Consider the following 19,417-nt stretch of genomic DNA (forward strand, 5'->3'; position numbering starts at 1 on the left):
ATGAAGTTTTCGTTTTGAATAAAATGTTTATTTTCACTGAAACACTGTGACAAACATGGTGGATGATGGGTTGTGGTATGTTATATATAGTACGATATACTGTATAAGATACATTTTTAAAAACGCAATGTGGATTTTTGTAAAATATGTCATATTTGTCACATTTTACAATAACGTTATGTTATACAATTAGTTAAATAAAGAAAATAAAGTGTTGCATGTTGAAACTTAAACATGTCCTACCTTTTTAAGTTACTGCTATAATTCCTTATTATCTTATCCTCTCATTAAAGGGAAACTGTGAACAGGTATTTAGGAAGTGCTTTTCAAACCGTTAGCCCATCGGACTATTCAGTACCTCTGAAGGTCACAGTTTCAAAACGATTAGTGACCTCTGCTCTAAAAATCTCCTTTTTCTTCCACATTTCTTCCTAAATAATCTTTTGGATGCTAAAATCAAATGCAGGGTTCTAATCAACGTTATCCGAAACTGTATTTTTTCCCATGCTTTGATGGACCACCCTAATGTAGCATTTCTATTTTTATTTACCAAATACACTCACACAACCAGGGTGGAATCTTAAGGGGAGACTGACTTTTAAACTCCTTAGGAAGTAAACCTTTTCAAAGAAGAAAACTGTGTTTGATTGACAGTCGGCTGTAGGATTCTCAGCAAAAGAACAAAAGCATACCCGGATTGTAATGGAAGATGATGTTGAGGAGGTCCTGATCCCCCCACGTGATGTGATTCTTGTACTTCTGATAGAGCGGATGGAGGAGATCCTCCCATGACAGGCCGCCGGCAATCATACTGTTCTGAAATACCAACAGAAACAAAAACAGCTTAAGCTGCGCCTTCAGGGAGAAACGATCATCAAAGGAGGAGCTCATTTATATTCCAGCATCCTTTTGCAAACCGCTGCCAGCTATAAAGCTGCTAAATTGAGTTCGGCGAGCAGAAAAGCGGAGTGTGAGCGTGGTAATGGATGAAACTTCAATCATAGCCCACTCTGAGCTCTCAGTCTGCAACAAAAGCTCAAAACTAAGCTCATTTCTTCTCTATAATCAAATCCTCCAGCAGGTTAAAAAGACCACCGGGTTTCCATATTTCACCTTGAACAGCTTGCTGCGGATCCTTGTGAGATTCATCAGCATGACACCGGAGTTGACCCCTGTGACGCCGAAGAACGGGTGGCGTGCGAAGCGGCTGTACCATCCTATCCTGGGGATCTCGTGCTCCGGGGCCATCGCTGCCAGCTGAGTGCTGTTGAAGGACTTTAGGAGATTCCAGATGTCATCCATCGGCCTCAGAAACAGTACATCTGTGTCCACATAGAGCAACGAGTCCACGTCCTTCAGAATCACCTGGGTGGTGAAATTTGAATCATCAGTGTCACATTCAGCCAGGGTTGGGGTCAATTATAATTGTATTTGCTAATTAATTAGTGAGGCTGCAGGAGGCATCCTCACGATTGTTATTGAGATTTTTTCACGTCTGTGTTAACTCCACCTACACCGTTTGTCCGATTTTGACAAATAATCTATCAAAAAATTCAGAAAGTTGCAGAGATTTATGCTTGTACTTTTATAATTTGTAACTTTTTCAACCTTTTCAACGTTTTTAAACTTTTTCAACTGATTTAAACTTTTTTCAACCTTATTGCCAATGTTTAATAAATGCTAGGTTAATGCCAATGGTAGGCTAATGCTATTGCTAGGTTTATGCTAATGCTAGGTTAGTGCTAATGCTAGGTTAATGCCAATGCTAGGTTAATGCTATTGTTAGGTTATTGCCAATGCTAGGCTAATGCTAATTCTAGGTTAATGCTATTGCTAGGTTAATGCTATTGCTAGGTTAATGCTATTGCTAGGTTAATGCTATTGCTAGGTTAATGCTACTGCTAGGTTAGTGCTAATGCTAGATTAATGCCAATGCTAGGTTAATGCTATTGCTAGGTTATTGCCAATGCTAGGCTAATGCTACTGCTAGGTTAGTGCCAATGTTTGGTTAACGCTAATGCTTGGTTAATGCTAATGCTAGGTTAATGCTAATGCTGATGATTTTAACTGACTTTACTGATGATTTTAAATGTTCTTATTGATTTTAAACAATTGAATGTTTTATCATGTAAAGCACATTGAGTTGCCTTGTGTATGAAATGCGCTATACAAATAAATTTGCCTTGCCTTGCCTATACTAATGCTAAAGTAATGCTAATGCTATCTAATACTAATGTTAAATAATGCTAATACAAAGTCATGGTAATGCTAGTTAATGCTAATTAATGCTAACTAATGCTAAACTAAGGCAAAGTAATGCTAATACTAAGCTAATATAAAGTAATGCTAATGTTAGCTAATGCTAAGCTAATGCAATGCGACGCGGGCCAGCAGCTGCATCTTCACTTGCATTTTCTTCAGGAAATCCAAATATTCTAGTTACAATTATAATTTATTTATTATTTTATTTATTTTTATTCATTTTAAGCCATTTAATACAAACAGAAAAAGCTCGACTAGCATGCGTACATACATTTTTCCATTTGTAGCCTAAATGGCTAATGACATGATATGTATTAACAGGAATATTGTAGATAGCATAAATAAAAACACTGTTCGAAAGGGAGTGGGATGAAGTAGCACTTATTATCTCCCACCCTCATTGTTCATTCAGTTTTCAAACGTATGTTGCTGACATTTTCAACATTACATACCTCAATTAATATTATATACAAGGCTGACAGACATGCGTATTTCCAGAAAATGACAACAAGTAACATGTTAGATCTCATCACTCTTCTTCAACTCTATACTTTGAGAAAATTGATTGTTTGTACATTGATTTAACTGTATGAAAACATTGCTTGTGTTTTGATGTAATCATAATTGAATTGTAATTGAGTTCAGGTAATTTACTTTGTAATCATAATTGGCATGGAAATTCTATTAAAACTGTCTTTTATAACTGAATTAAACCCAAACCTGGGGAACCATGTTACAGTTCTATGGCTTACACATACGTAGTTATTACATATTAAAAGATGTTTCAGATCAACTTTTCCCTCTACTTGTCAGTGAATCTTGAGGATCATTTTAGCATTTAAAAAAGGGGAGTATACTGACAGGAAAAAAGGCTCAGAAGCCAGGAAATGAGAAACAAATTAGGTGATAGATTATATATTTTAGTGTATTTTACAGCTGATTTAAGACATGGGTCAAAATGACCCGTTATCATAAGAGATGCAAATAGAAAGCTAACAGAAGAGGAAGGTTCAGTTTTATTAGGATACTGATACTGTATTTATTAAAGGGTCAGTAATTGTGATAAATTGAATTTGAACTTTAGTACAGTAATTCAGAACGTAATTGTAATTGACTTTCAGGGTAAAATAATAATTAGGGATGTCCCGATACAACTTTTTCATTAACGATATGATGCCGATATTGCAGCCTTGTGTATAGGCCAATACCGATATTGATCCGATATCAGCATGAATCATACATACTTTTATTACTTTTTTTTTTCTTTAATAGAAAAAAAAATTACTTATTTTGTAGTGTGGAATGTTAGAAAAGGCTTGATCAAGTGATGTTACTCAAACAGAGAATAATAGTCAGCAACAGACGGTCGGAGAAAAACTGACCCATTTATTATTAACCAATTGGTTACATACATTTTAACCTTCAACATAATGTCTACGGTATTCTACAAATGAATGAAATAAATAAATAAATAATAAAAAAATCGGAAAATGGGAAATTTGAATCCGATATCCGATATTCGTTTTCTGCTGATATCGGACCGATATTGACCCCAACCCTGCATTCAAACACCAGCATCAAACTGAACTACAGAGACAGTAAAAAAGCGAGGACATGCTTGTGGGTGTGAAAGGAGAGCAGCTGGGCTAGGAAAGATAACGTGTTTGTTCAAAGAATGGAGATTTTCTGTTGTTAGCAGCAGGCTCCTCTGTGGCTTAGTGTGGCAGCTGATCAATGACTGTAACAGCCTGTACCCACATATTCTCTTTTTTCACATTTGCTCAATAAACAGTGTGGGCTGGAGGGAATGTCTCCTAGTTTTTCACTCTAAGTGTATGACTATTCTATTCATTTACAGTATTTTCTGTCATTTACACTGACGAGCACGTTTAGTAACTTAGAATACATGTCTGTGGACTCAAAACCAAGAAAAAAAAAAAAAATGAAAACATTTGGAGAACTTGCAAACTCCACAGATAAAGGTCCAATGTCTCCCCCACAGGGAGTGGATCCCAAAGCTCTATTGTTGTGAGGGAGAATCGCTAACCACAACTTCACTGTCTTGCCCCGTAAAACAAAAACTCTAATTTCGAATTAATATATGTTCAAGGGTGTCAAGCTCATTTTATTTTTTTTTTTTTTTTTTTTTTTTTGGCGGGAAAACAAGCACTTTCAACATTAATGTGCCCTACTTTACACTTCCTTGTATTAATGATATATAAAGTAAATAAGGCTTTGACAATACCAAAGCAATATGCGACAGATATCAGTCAGATATATATTTTTTGACCATTTTTAAATTAGAGAGTAACTAAACCCCAAAACTGTATTTGAATATTAAGAAGTGTTTTTTTTTTTTTTTTTTTTATGATTTTTGTCCAGCTCTTTGCATTTTAGTCAAAGTATTTTGATTTGGCTTATTTTGATGTAAAATGTAAAAGTGACTGCCCTCTATGGGTTGAAATCTGGCTATTACAATCCAATTTTGCTATTGGCTGAGAATGGTGCTTTGTGACATTTTGATGACTAAATTCTTAAAATTAGCACCTGATGTCCCAGCAACCTATGATGAGTAGGTTGGATTGAGAAAATGTGAATAGAGAGTTATAGTGAAATTTAGTAGCTAGTTAGCATAGTTTGGTCTTTGGAGGTTTTAGACTGGGAGCGTCTAGATTTTGTGGTATAATTTGAGGAAAATTGCAGTTTCTCCGAGTCCATTTGTGGTGTGCCTGCGAGTTTGACATGTCTTTAATGACCTTTGCAGAAGAATGACTAAAGACACATTTTCATCAGGTTTCTTGTACAATTTCTACTTGCACAAACATGTCAGCCTAGCTATTGTCATCTAAGAAAATTAATAATTACATGAATGAATCCTGTATCTTCTCATGACTTTAAATGACTTGGAACAGTGCTTTCCATGTTATTGCCTATAGTCATTCAGAAGTCTGTTTTATGTTTTTAAAGGGGCACCTGCTTCAGACAGATCTCTTTTTAATGAAAATGTTCTTGTATTGAAGCAGATCAGTGGACCAATCTTCTGCATATTTTAGATATTATGAATGTCGTGTGTGAGTGAGTGTTGGTGGTGGTCGGAGGGGCCGATGGCGCACTATGGCAGCCTCGTGATGGGGCAAAATTAATAAATTATCATTATTTATGTTCCTGCTTATAATAAGATGTAATTTCATTCCTGACGTGTTTTTCCTCTGTTTCCCTAGGGAGAGGGCAGATGACATGTTTACACACAAACCATACGATATCACTCCAGTTGGTACCGGCCTGCCAAGGCCGCACTAAGATAACATTGATAACAAGGGCGCTTGTGCCTTCTTCATTCCCATCGACTCTAGTCAATGTCATCCTGCTTTCTCCTGTTCTTCCGTTACTTAGTTTAAAATAAATATTTTTTTATTAATTCATAACAGAGCGTAAATACTTGGTTTAAAACCAGGACAACTGTAAAACTGCCGGGAGACTCGGTTCCGTCAGTCTGCCCCAGGGCAGCTGTTGCTACAACAGTAGCTTACCGCCACTAAGTGTGGAATAATCCTTTGATTCTGTAATGCGTCTTTGTGTGTCCAAAAACGCGCTATATAAAATTGATGTATTATCTTGTTTTCAGACCTTCAGCAGAGTCTGGTGTTGCATGGTATGCATATGAGTCAGTTTCACTGAAGCAGGGAGAAGGTTAAAACCTGCAGAAAGATGACACTAAATTGATGTACCCTTACATTATGCATTACCTTTGCGGCTGTCTGGCAAACTTTCCTTTTGAGCTCTGAAACCCAATTCTAAATTGTGATTCTACAAGCAGAACAATCCCAAACTTATCTCACGTCCCAATTGAATAATATTTTCACAGCACATTGACAGCACAATTTATTAACAGGGGAAAAAAGAGTGATTATCTTATCTGTGCCTTATCGGATTGTTCATGGATGACACATTTTATACCCAAGTTGCCTTACACTTAAGGTTAAAAAATATGTGGATTGCAAGCTGTTCTTTGTAAAGTCACCTCTAACTCGAGACAGGATTTAAATATTTATCTTGACAACAGCAGGGCCAGTCATGAATACAAAGGGATGAATCTCTTTGGTCCAATATAGTCCTTTATGTAGCTCTTAGGGATATGAACAATGATTACTACCATTTGAAGTATCCATACTCTGTCATTTAAGTATACTTCTGTTGCTGGCAGTGCTGCCAGATTGGGAAATGTCCCACCTTTTGAGTGGTTGTAACTTGTAAAGTCTATTTTGCAAGTAAAAAGAGTTATTACCATTGCAACAACCCTTAATCCATAGCCCAGCACTTCAGAACCACTTAACCTAATTCGCTGTGCCAAGTGCAGCGCGCCAGCCAATGTCGATGGCAGAGAGAGACAAAAAAGCAGCACAGCGTGGTTCTTCTCACCTGAAATCTTATGGAGTATATTATCACGTAAGCCTATTCTATATGTGATGAGGCAAGTCAAGAATTCAAAAAGCCTTGTGGTCGGTGGCGGGGTGCGCTGGGTCCTTGACTCCTTGGGGCTTTCTGGGATGTGTAGTGGGGGGCGGTGGCTGCCTCTAGGCTTGGGATCTTGGGGGCATCTGGGGGGCTGCTCGACCGTGGGGGGGTGGCCTGGGTTTCCCTGGCCCCCGCTCTCTCTGCTAGCCTGGCTGCATCTTCGAGCCTGGGGCAGCACTTGGGTTTACAGTAGTGGTTTATGCACATACATTAGTCTATATATATATATAAAAAATAATATAACCCAAAATGTTTCAACTAGTCAATAACGCAACAAGATGCTGAGCCGTAAACACAAAAACATTTTGCCTTTTTTTATTTATTATATTATAATGTTATATGTATATGTATATATATAATATATATTTGAAAGTAGGAAAAAAAAAAGTTACCAAAAATGTCCACATTAAAGCAATAAGCCCTTTAATCAATAAATCATTGACTCACTCTATGACGCAATTCAATTATTACACGATTCGGGGAAAAACATTTTGCCTGCCCAATAATGTAATAACGATGGCAAAAAGTTTTGATGTTTCGGGCTCAGCATCTTATGTTACATTATTAACCAGTTGTAACATTTTGGGGTTTTTTTACATATTTTTTCATGTACATTTCAGGTCGCTGTTACATATTGGGTACTAACAAGCCTCTAGTCTACATGGATGGTAGGACGCAGATTTGTAGGATTTGCCATGTTTCCCATTGAAGTGACACATATGCGTCATACCTGACCATGTAGTAAAAAAGGATGCCTGACGCATTAAACCATATGATCTAACAATATACGTCAATATATTATTAAAACATAAGATGTATTGCAAAAGGTATGAGTGGTATCCTGTGTGGGGTCAGATAAAATCCACATGATCTCCTACACCGTATACCAGCTTGGTTGGTTTTATTTTTTTTATACTTCTATTTACGTATATCCAGAGTAAATATGTCCAGAGTTAAATTTTTCCAACTGCAATTGTTTTGGTCTTTTTCACTTTTATGAAAATATTGTATTGTATCTTTATCACTAGCCCAGAATCATCTATCCAGAGTTTCGTCCTAATCCAATGCTATTCCTTTTTCATTGCTGCTACATCTTTTAAACCCCGATGATGATCGTAAGTCATATGAAGGGTTGAGGTGTGAAAAGTGTGAAGCCTTACGGGTAGGAAGAGTCTCTGAGCTGCACAGGGCTTGAAGAGCTTCTTCCACTCGTCTGCATTCCCAACAGAGAAGGAGATGGGGTAGAGGCTGTACTGGAACCTGGCAGAGATGGATCGAGGCCACTGGTTCAGCTGGAATTAAAATAATAATAATAATAATAATAATAATAATAATGATAAAAAAGCCAATGAAGTGGTGCATAACTGGTCACAGACTAAACAACGTGCACAGCTGGCCACTTAAAACATGAAGTCATGCTTGGTGGTGTTATGTCTGTCATTGCCCAACACAGGCTGTTGCCAGCTGCTATTTAATGCAACAATGAAGTGCCTCCAGTGTGGCTTGCTCCAGTGTGGCTTGCCTGTTTTCCAGAGTTTAAGCCCTCTGAATAGAGACTTTCGAAGCAGTTCTAAAAATCGGGCTGTTTAGGAGCCTACTTATGCATATCCATGATGCAGACTTTCATGCCTTGCTCTTTCATGAGGGAAATCAGTGATCACCAAAGCAATTTTATTGTGCTGTCCACACACTGTTGTTATTGTTTTCAGCCAGAAACCGGCACATTACAGTAAAACATATGGCTATTTAATGGCCACTGCTATTGTGACTCCATCTCAGGGCTTCAGGGTCCGTATTTATCCAGCAGCAGCAGCAGCACTCATTCAAACTCTCACCAGAGTGTTAAGCTGCTAAGTCACTTTCTCCTCCTCCTCTGCTCTTCTAACTACAGGAATAGTGCATTTAATGTGATAATCATTTGTTTTCTCCAACAGCTGAGTCGCATTGTGTCACAAACGCATCATATCAGCGATAAGAGGCGATATAACACATACTAAAAATGTGTCGGCTCCCTGGTCCTACACCAAACCACAAGATGCGCTGGAAACCACAAGAGTACCCCTCCGCATGAACAAATAGTGTCTACACTACAGTGTATGTTCACCGTGGAGGCACAGCACCGGCAGGAGGCAAGTTCTGTATTTAGTTTTACCGGTAGCCATCACTCCTATGCTCGTGAGAAAAACAATGGTGGACTCTGGCAAAAAGAATTTAGTCAGGTTGGGGGTGGAGTCCATGGGTGGAGATACCAGCGGGGGGGAGGGTATTATCTTTCCTGATTTTACCTGTGACGTCACAAATGTAGAAAATCTGTAACGGAGCAATTTTCTCTGTGTTGTAAGACTTAAACAGACAAACAATTGACTGGATAGGTTTATTTCACATTTTGTGTGCCGTGTGGACACTCAAGTTACCTCATTTGTGTTCAAAAAGACTGCAAAAGTGGATTTCTCATAATATGTCCCCTTTAAGTATGATGATGGTAGCTGTGAACAGAAAGGGCGAGTGCTTAAACCTAGCCTAAGGCATGCTAGAATATCCACGACCAACGCGGGTGCAAAAGCCGCTATTGTGAACACAGGCGCTGCCCTGGACCCACAAGACCAGCTGGGCTGGCAGCACCAATGGAAGCCAAGGAGGTTGTTGCAGTGGGTTATTCCTAATTTTCTTATTCATACTTGTTATCAAATCTGCTTGGGAAATCCTAACTTTAAAGAAGACAACACAAGTTGGGTCTTTAATTTAGATAAATATTGCTAAAGGTGTGTTCACACCGACTAGATTACGTTCAAAATCTATGAACATTACGCAACGTCAAGCAACGTGTCTTAAATTAATTACATTATTTTGGCAGATTGAAAGATTGATATGTAACAAAGTGGCTTTATAAAGTAATTTACTGTTCTTAAACTAGAACAGATGCAGGCGCAGCCATTTACATTCCGTTGTGTTTGAGTCTAATCCCAAGGGCTGCTGCCATCTTTAGTTTGGACCATCATTGGGAATATTGATGTGTACATTTTTCAATCTCCAAATAATAGAAAATACAAATGAAATAAAACATCAGATCCATATGTAGTGCCATAAACAATACAAACTCCTTTTTTCTCCGTCAAATAATAATATTTATCCAGTGACTTTGTTCATTTGTCACTAATAGACTTATTCATTTTGGCTCTGAAGACACTGTCTGCTCGCAGGATGTTGCAGCTAGCACTGTCAGAGTGTCCGTGCTAGCTGCTACATGGTTAGCATTGAGGTGGTAGCGGAGGCTGCAAAAGTTCCGGTGATAGGCAAACTCTTTCATGCACAATTTGCAGACAACTGGGCTTTTGTTTTCCATCCGGTGTTTTTATAAACCAAATGCCAATGAAGCTAAGCAGCTCGGCAGTTTCCCTTCTTGTACTGCAGCCTGAACATCAGTAATATGAGAAACTTTTGAAATGAGAAAGGTTCCGTGCTGTGTGCTGCTCTCATACATCTTTATCTGACATAAATAATTAAAAAGATGCAGTCAGAATAATTCATATCACTACAACTTATATCTACCTTTTAATTGTATTTTACTTTATTTTTTACATACATTTTTGTTTAATTATGAGTTTTTTTTTTAAATTTATTACTATTTATTTTGTTTCCTCGCAGGAGTTAAAAACTAATATTTTCTTTAAAAAAATGATAAATATTTCTAAAAAAATAGAATTTAAAAAATTAAAGTGGAAAACATTTGGGAAAAAAATCAAACAAATTTGCAAAAAAAATCAAACAGATTTCATAGGGCCCTACCTTACTTAGGATAGTTTCTTTCTGTTCTTAACCCAAAGGAAGGGGTGACGGACTATTGTATCTAGAGGTGTGAAAGAAAAATCGATTTCATGATATATCGCGATTCTTGGGGTGCTGATTTTAAATCAATTTTTTTCTGATATTTGTTATGGCAATTATTATATTCATCATCATATCGTCAAATGTGTGTTCATGTGTACAATTTGTCATGTTTTCTTTGAACAGCTGAGTCATGTTAGATTGACAGTCTCTGCTGAAGCCTCATACAAAAAACTCACATTCTTTCACATGCACACACAGATAAGACACCAGAAATCTACAAGGCCGAACTCACTCACATTCACATTACACACACACACACACACACACACACACCAACTGACGCACGCACATTATCAGGACAGATATCATTGCTCCAACGTCTCCACTGTTGGGAGCATCTGACTCCCTCCTTTTCCTTCTTTCAGGGTTGGGACTTTTTCTCATATCTGTATAAAGCTTAAGCTGTGAAACTGTTAGTCAGTCCTGCATATCCAGAGCCGGGGAAGAACCTTTCTGGACCATCCTGTACTCTTTTTCATTTAGCCTTTCCAATATAGAGGATGGGACACACTCCCTTTTTTTGTACTCCTTTTCAGAATCAGAATCAGAAATGTTTTTAATGGCCATGTACAGTTTTAAGGACAGTACAAGGAATTTGTCTTGGTAGTTGGTGCACAAAACAAACAAAAAACAAAAAAACAAAAAAAAAAAAAACAAGGAACAACCCAGCAACAATAATAATAATGATTTTTATAATAAATCTTTTTTTTTAATAAAATCATCATGCTCTGACTGGGCTCCATCATTCAACACAGAGCATAATTCATGTCACCAAATGAGGTCAACCGCAAATTTGCCGTGACAAAAACAATATTTTCCTTATTGTATTTTTCACATTTTCGTGGATGTGTGTTTTCTACTGCTGGAGACGTTGTCACTTCTCAGCGTAGCAGCATAACTACTGGGCAGGTTGACCAGCTCCTGTTCCTACATAAAAACCTTGAAAATTGTGTCACCTTCGCAACTCTATTCAGGTAGATGGCGCCGTAGATATAATAATAATAAAGAGGAAGATTTGAAGCAAATAGTTTTGACTCAATTTGTCCTCTGAATGATCAATGTCTTCTGATGAACATATACAGCAACTTGATTTTTTCCTTTCTGCCTTTCATTTTGATATTAACTGGGTAGAATATCACAATATATTGTGATAATATCATATCGTGACCCAAGTATCGTATTGCAACATCCTTGCCAATACTCACCACTAACTGTTTCTATTATTAAGATGATGATATAAATGTAGGCATTCCAGTTCCTGAGGCACATTTTCTAACCTGTTACAGAATGAATGAATATTTAATCACCAGTTTACTAGTCTGCCTCTGAAAAAAGGGTTTCATGCTGATGAGGAAAAGAGATCAAAGGCGTCCTCGCTATGTTTCTGCAAATCCTGCTGCTGCTCATGAGCTCTAAACACGCGCTGCAATATCAGCAACTCAACGACTCCCAGTCCTCGTCTTCTCTACAGGGTAACATTGGCTCACGGGGTTTTACATTTTGAAATAAGCTTATTTCGATGATACTCAAGCTCTGGTAATTGAAGGAGTATCAGACCGTAAGGCACAACATCTGTGGGAATAATCAGAGTTAACCCATGTTGCTCAGAAAGGGTGACTTTGAACTGATATATGGAACTGTAGCAAAGAAGGTAGACATGATTAATTATAAGCCAGCCTTGAGATAAAAGGGTTATGCACCCACACTAAAGTGAACCAGCAGGGCTGAGTTTATGCCGTTATGATCTTGATGTCATCTGTTTCAAAGACTAGAATCGTTGAACATGTGCTGCACTTAGACAGACCGCTGCAGCTCGTAAAAAGAACACAGACGACCCATTTTTCATACCTTTTCTTTAAACTGCGGCGCCAGGGGGTCCTCAGCAAAAATGTGGAATTTGATCTTCTTAAGGCTGAACAGAACGGCTGATTTAACCATTGTGAGCGTCTCATCCAGACGACTCCCACAAGCCACTACGGCCAAGTGCATGACCTCCTCATTCGGGGATCGCTTGATCACAGGTCGAGCCACGTTGCTCCGTGGTTTACTAGAAAAACAGTGATAGAAAGAGAACATGGTTGGCAATTTAAAGGAAAAAAAAGATAGACATGTAACATGTGCAGGCACTTCAAGAAAGGCACTTTTCACACCTTAATCTGTCAAAGCCATAACATGGAGGGGGGGGATCTTAGGGGATTTGATTCTGTTGACAACGTGTGACAAACATGGATTCTTTCATATCACACGTGTAAATTAGACCATGTGCTACAGGGACTAAAAAAAAAGCAATCAATACTGAACAGATGGGCTTCAGATTGCTTTAGTTATATAAAAAAATAGCATGACATTTTCTTATTTCAATGGGGAAACATAAGCAGCTGTTATAGGAAACTAAAACTATTCTTTTATGCCCTTCAAGTGATGTTCTCTCAGGAGAAAAGACGATCATGTTACAAATGATAACAAACGCTTCCAGAGCCCAACATTGGTTTTAGGCTCATATTATTATAGTAAACTTTCATCCTGGCCACGGCTTGTCTGCTTTAAAGAATGGAAGAATGACCGGTTTACTTAACTGATATTCTGGAAGGGATATGGATCAAAATACTGTTATCTGGATCAGTTTCAAAAATCAATGATTCCCTATGTTCAGCTCTTTGGGAGCCTTTATAGTCTGAATGATCATGGTGCCATGATCACGATCACCAATCCCGATAACTTTGGACAAATACACCTTTTCGCGGTGACATCATCATCCGGGACATTTGCCTTAGCAACGCCCTTTGCCATTTTAAGAGGGGTTTACATTTGCCTGACAACCGCTATTTACACTATTTACCGCGGACAACACGAAGGATTTACTCAATGTTGTACGAATATTTCAGCAGATTAGAGCCAAAGGCCAAGCACCGATATGAAGGGAAGTTAAATCTGGTTGGTTTGGAATCATGTCCATATTAAGCACCTCAAGGTTCATGGAAAAATGACAACATGGCCAGATTTCCAATGGTCTGCTATTTACGAGTAGCTCATTACCAGCCCTGGCGTCTACACAATGGAGAAGATGAGGACTTACAAAAGCTTGGAGATGGATATATTTTCTTTATGTATGTGTTTTTGTGTCTATATAGGCCTGAGTCATCATGATAATTGGCTCGATACGCGATGTGGCTATGCTAGGCTAGCGCGCTAATTATAAAATAATAATAATACAGCCTAAATTAAAACATAAATGGGTATATGAAGCACATTTGGTTTTTTAATATACTTACAGTTGATATACAAGTCAACGCATTGCATATTTACTGCTAATTTCACGTTGCTTGTATTCAAGTTAGACATACTAGCCATAAACATTTCAGCCATTACTGAATAAATTACAATTTAAATGTAGGTTAATTCATAATCAATGTCATAAAATCAGTCAGGAAGAAATTAGATCCCCAAAATACACAACCTACCATTAACCAAATGTCTACTGCAAACATACGACCACTTTGATTTTGGGTTTGTTCGCCTCAGTGCTTGGATCCATAATTTCTGTTTCTGTCGGTATTCTGTAAAAGGATATCTTTTCCTTCAGCCAGGCGTGGTTATGACAACCAAATACTACGCAGGATTTGGGTATTATATGATAAAAATCAGCCAGACTGCAAAATCAGCGGTAAATAGCGGTTGTCAGGCAAATGATTACCACTCTTAAAATGGCGGCGCGCATTGCCAAGTCAAGTGCTGACGTCACGTGAAAAGGTGAATTTGGATGTTTTCACTCTCTGAGTGCTCTAGTCCAGTGGTTCTCTAACTTTTTTGGCTCAAGAACCCTTTTCTTACTTTTGAATCTAAGTTCGCCCCCTTTGTCCAACTACAACATTTTTCTGTGAAAAAACAGCTATAGAGCATAATGATGTAATAAATGAGTAATAACACACATTTTAAAGAATATCATCTTGTGAATAAGTGGAATGTATTTAGTGTCTCCTGAATATATTTATTTCATTTCTGGTCACCTCCCTCCTGAAGTCTGACCCTTGTATTTTCAGTTCATGTTCTAATCAAGATCATTTCTATCATCATTTTGTGTTTTTTTGTGTGTCGTTTTGTGTATTTTCTTATTTTGTGTGTTTTTGTTGTTGTTGGTAGTATTTGAATGATCCTCTCTCAGTGTGTGTGTTTTTGTGTCATTTGCTTGTTTCTTATGTCGTTCTGTATGTTTCTCGGTTATTTTTGTGTATCTTTTAGTGATTTTGTGTATTTTTCTCTCATTTAGTCTGCCGTTGTTGTCGTTTTGTCTGTTGCTGGAAGTAGTAAGTATTTTTTATCTTTCATTGAGTGTGTTTTTGGTATCATTTTCTGTATTTTCATGGTTTTGTCTGTTCTTTTTATTATTCAGTATATTTTTCCTCATAATTTGTGGGTTTTTTTTTGTTTGTTTAGTGAGTTGCTGGTAATATTTAGTATGATTGTCCTTTAACTAAAAATAAATATTATAAAACCCCCTATTTTTAATGCTTTCATTTGTTTTGTCTTTCCCTCAAGTACTCCCTGTAGTGCCACTGCGTACACGTACCCCCATATGAGAAACACTTCTCTAGTCTGTGAATATTTTCGGGTAAATTAGAAAGATTTATATATCAGTAAGATGTATAACCCAGAAAATAAAGTATGTGGAGAAAGCCCAAGCAAGCACAGGGAGAGCGTGCAGAACAAATACTGCACAGGTCTTTAACTAAAAATTAGTCTTCTAATGCTTTGCTAGTGATAAATACAAAGCACAGCCTTTGAAGCATTCCTGTCTGACTTTGTTCTGAACTTTTTTCTGCTGGGCTTGTCCTAGTTTGGAGTTAAGAAAAAAAAAGAAAAATAACTTCTCTTGCATAATGGAGGAACCAATGGCCAAATTGTCCATTTCAACACACACACTCACTCACTCACTCACCCACACATACGCACGCATGCACACAGTGCTGGTTATAATAACAAATGCATTAGTAGTCGATGCACAAAAGGAAGAGAGTTTTGTTTAAATGGGGGAAGAAAAAAAAAAGTAAATGGCTAATCTCCAATCTCCCATGAATTTCCATTTTCCACCGAGACTAAGAAAGCAAAGGGTGAAGGAGTAAAAATGAAGGGTAAGGGAAACATGGGGCATTTTCTAGCCAGGTAGCAGGTCATTCTCCAGGTACGACACTTTGTTTTCTGCATGGCTGAGGGACAATTATAAAAGGCAGATTAGGATGAATGTGAAGGGGTTGGGAAATGTGTCTCCCACGTTTCAAAGACCATCTATCAAAGCTTTCAAATACACAACCCCCTCCCCGACTACACACACATTCCATATCTCCGGTAAGGTTGAGCAGTTATTGCGATAACAGGTCATGCCAGATAAGTGCACAGTTTTTTACTTTAATGTGAATAACAAGCTTTAGCTGCCTTAACAATATGGCTGCTGTCATGGCAATGTTCTCAACATCTGGAAGCAGTCAGTAGAAAAGGAGGAGGAGGCACTGAAGAACTGAGTTTATTACTCGTTGCACAATAAGCAGAGGAGACGCTCAATGACTACAAAGCATTACAACCAAAACAACCCTTTCAAATCATGAAAGGAAAAACTACAGCAGGGGTGTCAAACCTATGGCTCACGGGCCAGAACCGGGCCACCAGAGAATCCCATCCGGCCAAATAAGTTTCAACCACAAACAATTATGAGGATGACACTGCCATGCATTTGTCTTACATAATTGTGATGATGTATGTGTCTGAGGGAACCATGCTGAGCTGGGGGTAGTGTGATTATTAGTGTAGTGTAAGCCAGTCTGGACACGTATGCATACACCTCAAAACACGCCCTCACCACACATAAGGTATTTATAATAAAAATATACTAAATGAGGAAAATAAAACAAAAAACTAAACAATATTTGTACAAAAAGTACACAAAAAAAACAACTGAAATGCACAACTTGAAATATACAAAAGGAAACTGACAAAATAACTGGAAATATACACAAAAGGGCTCCAAAAACACACAAAACAACTCCAAAACACATACATTTAAAAAAAATACACAAAACAACAATAGAAATGTACAAAACTACACCAAAAAAGCTACAAAAATACACAAAATGACTCCAGAATCACACTGAACTGGCAACAAAAAACAATAATTATACAAAAATGCACAAAAAGATAACAGAAAGATACAAAATTACACATAATGACTCCAAAAAGCATACATTACAGAAAAATACCCCAAACGACAAAAATATAAAAATGAGGAAAAATAACGACAAACACATTTATCATGTGCATGTCCCATAGGATTAAAGCAGGGAAATTTTATTTTGCACCCGCAAATAAACCCCTTTATAACACGACTGAGTATGTACACCTCTTTGTACATCCAACCTTCAAACACATACTCATTTGGCAATAAGTGACAACTCTACTTAAACTCCCACTTAATGAATACAGTACATACTTCTGACGGGTACTGTACTAGTTGCATTAATTAGCCTACTGGTATTTTCTGTGAGAAACAATCTGTTTTTTTGTAAACATTTGTTGATTGAACATATACCAGTAATTCAACATATTCATCACCCTGAAACTTTAATGAGAAGGGTGAGGTTGAGAGGATGCACAGAACCCTGCAATGTTTGGCTGAATTTGATAGATTCGGAGTCTTAAATCGTTCTCCACGCAAAGTTTTGTTCTATATGATTTTATTTGTCAAAGCTGAAAATCCACTTTCACACATTGACATGATGGCAGAGGGCGTCAAAGCCTTGACAGCCCGTTTTGCTAGCGCAAAGTAATGTAACTATCGCCATATTTGTGTTTTTTTTTCTCTGTCACCACTGGTGGTCTCTTACAGAGGCCAATGTGTAATTTGTGGCAATGCATGGAGGCTCCTGACTGCTGCTCTATTTATATTCTAGTTTCCAATGTTGTCAAGATGTTTTTAATTATTTTTTACAGACCCCCTATGACAATTTGTGTACCTCTGGGGTACCTTTACCCCACTTTGGGAGCCTAGGCTCTAAAGCATAAATCATGGGTGTTTTCTGTAATTACCGCTGCTTTGCCTCGTCTCTGTACCGACAGTGTGTGTAAGTTTGTGTGTTTCATTAACAGCAAACAATGAGCGACATGCGGAGGCTGCCAGAGGAGCAGACACGTTATGTTTAAAGTCTACAGCTCAGAACACTTTTATACTTTGTTTGCATGTTGTATATGTTTATATTGAAGAATAAAGCGCCTGTTTTGAAGCAGTGGTTTGTGTCCAACAATACACACATGGTTAGGCAGGCAAGTAATAATCCTGAAAGAAATTGAACTTTAAGATGCTTAAAAAAAACACAAGACATTGTTTACCGTGACCGGAAAATAAACAAGAAATTCTTAATGCCGCTCTCAAACAACGCACGCACGCACAACAATTATTTCGTAATTATAATTGTAATCAAAATTTAAAAATCTGTTGCTGTCGTCATCGTAATTAATTTGTAGGTGAGTTTGGATAATTGACTTAGTAATTGTAACTGGCAGGGAAATTACGTCAAAATTGTCATTTCATTAAAGGCAAAACTGTTTGTTATTACTGAATTTTGAAAGATTCCCCAGAACCATTAGCTGAAACAAGATGCCATTGTTTTATTTTGTAACCAGAGCATATTTCTACCGTTTTTATTTAGATACCCCTGTTCTTTCTCTATTAGGGTTGTAACAAGGTTAGCAAGGAGCAGCCCCTTAGTCATGGTTATGACTAAAAGCTGTTTATTCTTTTTTGGCCAAAGACTACAGAAACTTTATGATGTAGGTAGATATTCATAATATAACATTTGTTTCCAACCAAGCTGTTCTAACAAGCACACCCTGTCTGCTGTTCTAAATATACTGGTATGATTGTGTCTTTATAAAGTCATGCCAAAAATATATATATATATAAATGGAACAAGCATTGAAAAGGCATAATTATCCTGAAATGTCATAACAAAGACTTATTACATTTTTAATTTTTAAACCTTTTATTTCTGTACTTTGGAAAATATGTTCAAAGAAGAAACCTTGAATTGAGGTCATCTTATTGAGACCATGTTATTGTCAACTCCAAGTGTCCTTCCAAGTGTTTCCAAGGGTGATTGTGGGGAAGTGAAAAGAATATCCAGGATAAACTGTAAAAAAAAAAAGGTTCTCAGTTCAATTTAGTTCAACGTTTATCTGAAAAAGCAAAGGAACTGGGCTTGTAAATGCATTCAGATATTGTCCTTAAAGGCATTATCAATTAAAGTAGTAATGAAGTAGTTTTTTGTATCCAACTGTGCATTAAATCCATTCATCTGTCTTTGAGAACCGCATGTCTGGTGAGGGGGAGATATAAACCCTGGACAGGTGGTCTGTCCATTTTAGGACATACAGAGACAGACATACTCTTTACCATAACAGTCACTAGTCTAGACGCCAACTATAATCTTACTTGCATGACGTTAGATTGTAGGAGGAAACAAGGGTAGTGTTGTTGAGAGAAAAAGTAAACTCTGCTCAAAGAGATGAACGTTATATCCCTTTACCTTTCAGCAGTTAGCCAATGTTGCTAACCCTCACTAGGAGGGCTAATTTGGGTCAACATTTAAGGAAAGGTTCATTTAATTTCATCAAAAATACTTAGCTAATCTATTTCTTCATCACTTAGCGTGTTTACATGCAGCTTGAGTAATTTGAATGAATGTCCAAGTGTAACAGAATTTCTAAA

The 19,417-nt window shown here is 37.5% G+C and overlaps 2 protein-coding genes across 3 annotated transcripts in view; one reads left to right on the forward strand and one right to left on the reverse strand.

Moving 5' to 3' along the window:
• LOC114464078 (hydroperoxide isomerase ALOXE3-like) overlaps nt 1-19,417 on the forward strand; it is a 1,091,527-nt gene that overhangs the window by 800,850 nt on the left and 271,260 nt on the right. The gene's annotated exons all lie outside the window — the stretch shown is intronic.
• Nucleotides 1-19,417, reverse strand: part of gxylt2 (glucoside xylosyltransferase 2) — a 33,409-nt gene that overhangs the window by 4,756 nt on the left and 9,236 nt on the right. The window contains exons 2-5 of the mRNA XM_028448152.1: nt 12,514-12,712; nt 7,938-8,069; nt 1,114-1,365; nt 693-816 (exon numbers count right to left, since the gene is read on the reverse strand). Coding sequence (XP_028303953.1) covers nt 693-816; nt 1,114-1,365; nt 7,938-8,069; nt 12,514-12,712 — 707 coding nt within the window. The remainder of the gene's footprint in view (nt 1-692; nt 817-1,113; nt 1,366-7,937; nt 8,070-12,513; nt 12,713-19,417) is intronic.

The sequence above is a fragment of the Gouania willdenowi genome, chromosome 5, assembly GCF_900634775.1.
Source record: "Gouania willdenowi chromosome 5, fGouWil2.1, whole genome shotgun sequence".
Classification (NCBI taxonomy): domain Eukaryota; kingdom Metazoa; phylum Chordata; class Actinopteri; order Blenniiformes; family Gobiesocidae; genus Gouania; species Gouania willdenowi.